General features: G+C 44.9%; 2 protein-coding genes across 2 annotated transcripts in view; one reads left to right on the top strand and one right to left on the bottom strand.

The window, feature by feature from the left end:
• FBXO45 (F-box protein 45) overlaps window positions 1–4,705 on the bottom strand; it is a 5,360-nt gene extending 655 nt beyond the window's left edge. Inside the window, exons 1-2 of the mRNA XM_015415378.1 lie at window positions 4,445–4,705; window positions 1,398–1,754 (exon numbers count right to left, since the gene is read on the bottom strand). Coding sequence (XP_015270864.1) covers window positions 1,398–1,754; window positions 4,445–4,705 — 618 coding nt within the window. The remainder of the gene's footprint in view (window positions 1–1,397; window positions 1,755–4,444) is intronic.
• Window positions 4,706–5,185: 480 nt separating this feature from the next.
• Window positions 5,186–6,613, top strand: WDR53 (WD repeat domain 53; the record flags this gene model as incomplete). The annotated part of the gene is made up of 2 exons (XM_015415377.1): window positions 5,186–5,270; window positions 6,118–6,613. A coding segment is annotated over exon 2 (480 nt), but the record flags the coding sequence as incomplete, so codon positions are not given.
• Between the last annotated feature and the right edge of the window lie 375 nt (window positions 6,614–6,988).

Genomic DNA, 6,988 nt, shown 5'->3' with positions numbered 1-6,988 from the left:
TCTTTCCCTCCCCTCCGGTTAGGGATAGAAAAAACAGTGGGTTTATATGGGAAGGTAATGTTGTTTGACAGTAAGTGTGTATATATAAACATTAATCTGCCTCCCAAGGGCTGTTCCATATGCCCCTGCCCTCAGAGGTAAGGTGAGTAGTGACTATAATCAGGGCATTTTATGTGGTGGCATTTTGCCTTTGGAATGTCCTCCCTCTTGAAGATCAACTGGTGCCTAACTTGCTGTCTTTTAGGTGCCAGGTCAAAACATTTATTTTTATCCAGGCTGTTAATTAGGGGTTTTATGTTCCCACCTGTTTTATGATCTGCTTCTGGTCTGAAGTCCATTTTAACAGATAGTTTTATGTTGTAATGTTGGTTTATTGTTATAGCCTGTTTGTTTGTATATTGGTATTAATTTGGAAGCAGCATTCAGCAGGGCTCTGAGCATGTGGCATAAAAATTACCTAAATAAATAAATAAATCGTATGACATTGTGTGTGGAATAGCCAGGAGATCCCAGAGGGTTTGGTTGCCAAAGCTGTAGCTCTTTTTTGACACCACTAGGTGGTGAGCTATGCATATTTTTAGGCTGAGAGTGCTGTGACTTGCCTAAGGTCACCTAGCTAGGTTCAAATGGGGGAGTGGGGAATTGAACCTGGTTCTCCAGAGTAGAGTCCGCTGCTCTTAACCACTACACCAAACTGTGTCTCAGATAAATAAATAAAACACATGGTGGCTACACACACACACACTGCTTCTCACTAGCCTTGAAAGCCCCTTGCTGGGGTCACCATAAGTCAGTTGTGATTTGACAGCACTTCACACACACACAATTAATGGTTTCTTTTAATCTTCAAATAAATAAATAAAATACATGGTGGCCATTATATATATAAACCTAACTGTGTACGCCGCCTTGAGCCCACATGCGCAGGCAAGGCAGGATATAAATCTAAAATAATAAATAAATAACTGCACTCTAGTGGACAATCTACAGGGCATGTATGTGACACCATTAAAAACAAACTAACTTCATTTTACTGTACAGAGTGTATACTGGCACGTGTGCACCCAACTTTTTCTGACATTAAATGTAGGAAAGGCATGACCAATAATAGATGATTTTATTACTGCTGTGTCAAAGGAGCCAGATGCTCCTTATTTGTTCGAAAGGGAATACAGTCAGGTGCAACCTCAAAAATGTACATCATCAAAGAAAAAAACCCTGTCTACCTGTGTAATTGTCTTATGACAAGACAAGAAAACAGTTTGCAGTTATGCTTTTCATTACCAATTGTTCACAAAAGGAAGAAAACAAAGATACCTGCAATGCACAAGATATACATTCTTCCAGAAAATTCACATGCCCTACAGAGGTTTAAGACTACACTAAGTTTCACTCACTTGATACTTTGGAGCATTGTTGCACTGGGGAAAGCTGCCATTGACTTCTCCATTATGTAACAAGTTATTGTCCACCAGATTCCAGCCCCAGCTCTGATCATCACTGCCCAGGAGTGCCACGTAGCCCTGACACTGCATGGGGGCTCGCTTTGTAGCAATTCCAATTACTGCCACTGTGCCAAGAGGACCTTCCCACCAGACTTCCCAGGCATGCCGGCCTTCACTGAAGCCAATCTTGGTCCTTGCTCCATCTGTACTCTGAGCAATGGGATTCCTGTGCAAAGTAAATCCATTCTTCTTAATGTAGACATTCCTAGAGCAATCATTGGTGCTGAAAGCATGCTGAAAGGCGCGCACCTAAAAGAGAGGTGTTTTTTTAAAAAAGGAGACAGAAAAAGGTTTGGGATGGAACTTGTCAAGCTAGGAGGCTGCAAATGCTTAAATTCACTCACTACTATAAAAGAGAAAATTTTATAGTCTAGTTAATGGTTTGGGAGGGAAGGCAGCATGGTGTATGTAGCCCGATCTTATCAGATCTTGGAAGCTAAGCAGGGCCAGTACTTGGAAGGGAGACCACAAAGGAAGACTCTGCAGAGGAAAACAATAGCAAACCACCTCTCCTTCTCACTTGCCTTGAGAGCCCCTTGCTGGGGGTCGCCATAAGTCAGCTGCGACTTGATGGCACTTCACACACAAACACACAATTAATGTTTTTTTTTAATCTTCAGACTTTACATTTCATCAGCTCCTAACCTAATTGAGCAAGTTTTTTTGGGTGCCAGTACCAACAAGGAGCTGCGGTGGCTCAAGTGGTTAAGACGCTGAACTACAGGCTGTGGAAGGTCAGTAGTTCAGCAGTTCGAGACCCGAGCGTGCCGCATGACGGAGTGAGCTCCCGTCTCTAGTTCCAGCTCCTGCCAACCTAGCAGTTCGAAAGCAAGAAATTGCAAGTAGATAAATAGGGACCACTTCAGTGGGAAGGTAACAGCGTTCCATGCGCCTTGGTGTTTAGTCATGCCGGCTACATGACCACGGAAACGTCTTCGGACAGCGCTGGCTCTTCGGCTTTGAAACGGAGATGAGCACCGCAACCCTAGAGTCGGATTCGACTGGCTTTCGAGCAAGGGAACCTTTACCTTTACCAACAAGTACCACCACAATAAAATAACTAAAGGCAGGAGACTTTAGGAACAAAAGAAGATATAAATCATCTAAATATGCAAAGAACTCAGATTGAGAAACAAATTTCAGTAGAAGCACAGTGTGATTACACAAATTGTTCCAATATTTATTGCCAGTGAAAACAGTCTATGTGGTGTCTGCAGCATGCATGTGTTAGCATTTTTGGTCTAACAGATGCAAACACTTTTACAAACACATAATCACAGAGATTGGTGTGTGATGCTTGTAATTTGGCAGGCTAAGAAAGTACTAACTAAAAATCCATCATAACCACATCCAGTTGTTCTTAGGAACTATGAAAAAAATCCAACTCCTGTAACAAGAGCATTCACTGTCCGCTTCTAAGAAAAAAACGAATGCTACAATTCCACCTCGTTAGGACAGGACTATGATTGACACCGGACTCAGCATAAGAGAACACAGCCCTGCTAAAGCCTTGTAGAAACGCTTTGTAGCAACTCCAATTACTGCCACTATGCCAAGAGGACCTTCCCACCAGACTTCCCATCACAAGAGGTAGCCTCTAAAAAGCCTTTTCAGTATTTCTGGATGGAGGCTTCTCTGATTACACAGCTTGGAACTGGGGTAATTGAATGACCATCTTCCCTCTTAAAATCAGAGGGAAAGGCCCTCCTGACTGTCCCATCAATCAGAGAAGCTCATTTGGTGGGAACACAAGAGAGAACAACCTCCCCAGGGAGGTGTACCTGGCCATCTCTCTTTCTTTTTGGCATTTTTAATATGTACATGTGTGTGCACCTGGAAGTCATGGTGACCTCTGGTGACTGACCCCTACTGGGGGTTTGGAGGATATTCAGAGAGGTGGCTGAATAGAGCCTGTCCCCACCTCCCACCTCTGGTATTCCAAGGAGGTCTCCCATCCAAGTACTTGCCTGAGTTGACTCTACTTAGCATCTGAGATCTGACAAGATCAGGCTTGCCTGGGCTATCCAGGTCAGGGCTGGCCACCTCACTTTCAATTTTCAGGAGACAGGTGAAGATGGTTTTATTTAGTACTGCATTTGGTTAAGTTTACTAGCAGTCCTGAACTGTGATTTTTAAATTTTGGCTTTTTAAATGTATTTATATTGTATTTATGTTGTAAGCCGCCCTGAGCAGTGGCTAATGAAAGTTTTAAGTAGGCGAATGAATATGAATACCTGATGTGACACCTCTGCCCAGCATTCAGGACAGTGCGTCAGTTAATAGTACATCCACCTGAGCGTAATCAATCAATCAGTCTTTATTTGTTACAATAACAGAGTGGCTGAAAATCTAAGCTGAACATCACAGTCCCCAAAACATAAGGTATTTGGGGTCACAGCTAGAAGGTGGGCTGGGGGTACACATACACACACTGCACAGTGGTTACAAAGAGGCAGCTGTGTTAATATGTCATAGCAAAATAAAACAAATATCCAGTGGCACCTTAAAGACCAGCAACACTTATTTCAATATGAGCTTTTGCTAGCTCACTTCATGAAAGCTCATGCTGAAAGAAATGTTACTCTTTAAGGCGCCACAGAATGTTTATGAGTGCACACGGGGTAACCAAGAAAGAGATGCAGGATGTGCAATAAAACACGATCAGTGCCTTCAAGCCTGTGAAGAACCGCCTCTCTCATCCCTCCTGAATTATTTCAGCCCTCTAGATTTAAACCAAAGGGCGTACAGCGCGCAAACAGCCCCAGCACAAATGAAGGGGATGTACTCCTTTTAGTACATCCCCAAATGAAGCCCGCGAAGAGGGGCCTTTTCGTCCGGCCGAGCAGTTGCCCCCCCCCCCCCCCCCCCCCCCGCCCCATCTGCAGAGGACGGGAACGGAGAGTGTGAGAGAAGAGAGGGGTCCGCTCGCCCAGCCTGACCTTGCCCTTGTAGGTGGGCACGTTGCAGAGGATGTCGGTGCGCAGCGCTTCCTCGGCCAGGCTGCGGGCGGCCAGGCTGCGCCACACCTCGCTGTTCTCGTCGCCGTGCAGGACGCGGTACCACATCTTACACACCAGCGCGCAGCTCCGCAGTTCGCGCAAGTCGAGATAGGCGAAGACGAATTCCAGCACTCGGCCGGGAAGGCGCCAGCCCCCCGCCCCGGCCGCCGAACCCAGCGCCCCGCCGCCGGCAGCCGCCATCGCCTCAGGCGACCACCGACCCTGCGCCGTCCGTGCGTGCGCGCCCCTTCCGAACTGACCGCCCCGGCCCTGGCAAAGGCAAAAGGTGGGGCCAGCCCACCAGCCAACCAACGACCCGGGTGGTGCCGTCAGCTAGAAAAGAAGGGCAGCGCCAAGCGCTCGACGATTTCCCTTCTTTGCCGGCAAGAGCGGGCGGAAACGAATGCTGTCATCCGCGGTACTCCGCCTCGCCAGATGGGGCGGAGCGTTCCCTCTCGCCCTCGCTTCGTGGCTGGGGCAGCGATGAGAATAAACGGGATTCCCGAGAACACCCCTCACTTCTCAGGGCTATTGTTCTTGACTTCTAATTCTTTTGACAGCGGAACTAGGCCCTGAAGGCGAACCAGCCATATTGAGCGAGGGCAGACCTGTCCGGGTGCCTCTCTAAATACATGCGCAAAAGTGCACCTGTTCATGCATAGAGTGGAGAGGGAAGGGAAAGTGACCTCCGGATGACGTTAATTTTCTTCGCCGGAAAAGGAGGTTTTCTATAGAGAGGCTGCTGGAGTTCTGACTCTATTTAAAGGTAATTTGAGTTTCTTCTGTGGTTTTACTGGCAGCGGGACTGTTTGGCCCTATGGCGAGCACTGCAGTTATGTTTTGAGCGAGTCTTATGGAGTCAGCTGGGTTTACGTTTGAGTAAACACGTTTAGAATTTCGGTGTGGCCACGGAAGTAGGTTTTGTTTTAATAGCCGTCTTCATGTTCTCAAGGAATTTCCATGTGCTCTTAACGTTCTCTGTCTCCTAACCGCCCTCCCCTAGCCCTTGCGCACACGTCCTTTCACCAGTGCTTTCCTAACGCCGAGTGTTAATGGTTTGCTATTCCTTGTTAATCCGTATCTAGTCGTTAGGCCCCATATCGAGGTCCCACTCTGACGTGAATCTCAGTTGCCTGATCTCCTCCAGCTTGTTACTCTCTCTCAGTCCAATCTATTTAACAGGATTTTTGTGAGAATGAAATAGTTGAGGAGAGAACAATATATGCTGCTCTGGGCTCCTTGGAGGAAGGCCAGGATAAAAATGTAAATAAATAGTATCAAATTAAGTCAGTGTGATTTAATGAACTTAAGAAACTAGCATCCACTTAGTCATTGATGTATGACAGAGAATTATTTCATAATTACAAGAGAAATCCTTTCTAATAGTGTTTCTCTTAAGTATCACTACAATATGTCATTATAATGGGAGTGTATGATTTTTACATTTTTGGGTACTGTGCCCTGTATCTTGGGGAAAGTAGCATCTCAAACTGAACATATTATGTCCGCTCCCTGCAGTATTTCTGGAGCTGTATCAGGAACAGCTTGTGCCTCATTAATTCAGTGTTTGGTTTATCTATTTTTCTAATTTTTTATTTTTCATTTATTTTTAGTTGATCTTGAAAAATTATGGCTGAGAGGTGGACCAATGGACACTCCTCTTCAATATTATGTTTGAATGTGAGCAAAGATGGTCTGGTGGTTTCAGGAGCAGAAGGAGGAGAACTGACCATCTGGAATGAGGAAGGGAGTCGAATAGAACAGACATGGCTTCAGAAAGCAGATGACGTTACTTGTGTCATATTCTCTCCTATCTGCCCCAGAAGACTATATGCTTCTCATGGGGAAACAGTTAGTGTGCTGGATATCAGATGTCTCAAGGAGCCAGTTGAATGTTTTCATGTGAATGAAGAGGAGATCAATTATCTTTCAGTAAATGAAACAGACGGTCTTTTAGCTGTTGCAGATGATTCTGGAGCCATAAAGATAATTGACTTGGAAAGCAAGAAGTTAAGCCGCTGCCTGAGTAGACACTCAAATATTTGTACCTCTGCTGTGTTTCGGCCCCAAAGACCTCAATGTCTTGTTTCGTGTGGTCTGGATATGAAGGTGGGTAGCATCAGAGCAACTGAACTCTAATGATGTATTGTCAGTAAATGCATAGCATATTAAATATTGCTGAAATGATTTAAATCTAAACAAAATCTTGAAAATATTGTGTTCCCCAAAATGTCCGTTTTTCCGTTGGAAAAAATAAAAACATCTTCAGAAGTTTTCACTCTGTACACTTGGAATTGCTGACATGCTTTGTAAGATGTTTTTCCTCAGACAATATTTCATAGGTGAGGGGGGTGTTTCTTCAGTGCTATGCCAAATTGAAAAAAAATTCTATTGGAAATTTTTCTCACTACATATGCTAATCTCATCCAGTCCTTACATTTGTATTCTCACCAAGAAGGGCTATACATCCTCCTTATTTTATTG

Source organism: Gekko japonicus, unplaced genomic scaffold, assembly GCF_001447785.1.
Source record: "Gekko japonicus isolate JY-2015 unplaced genomic scaffold, Gekko_japonicus_V1.1 scaffold1046, whole genome shotgun sequence".
Classification (NCBI taxonomy): domain Eukaryota; kingdom Metazoa; phylum Chordata; class Lepidosauria; order Squamata; family Gekkonidae; genus Gekko; species Gekko japonicus.
Note: the sequence above shows the minus strand (reverse complement) of the source record. Positions and strands in the feature narration are given on the sequence as shown.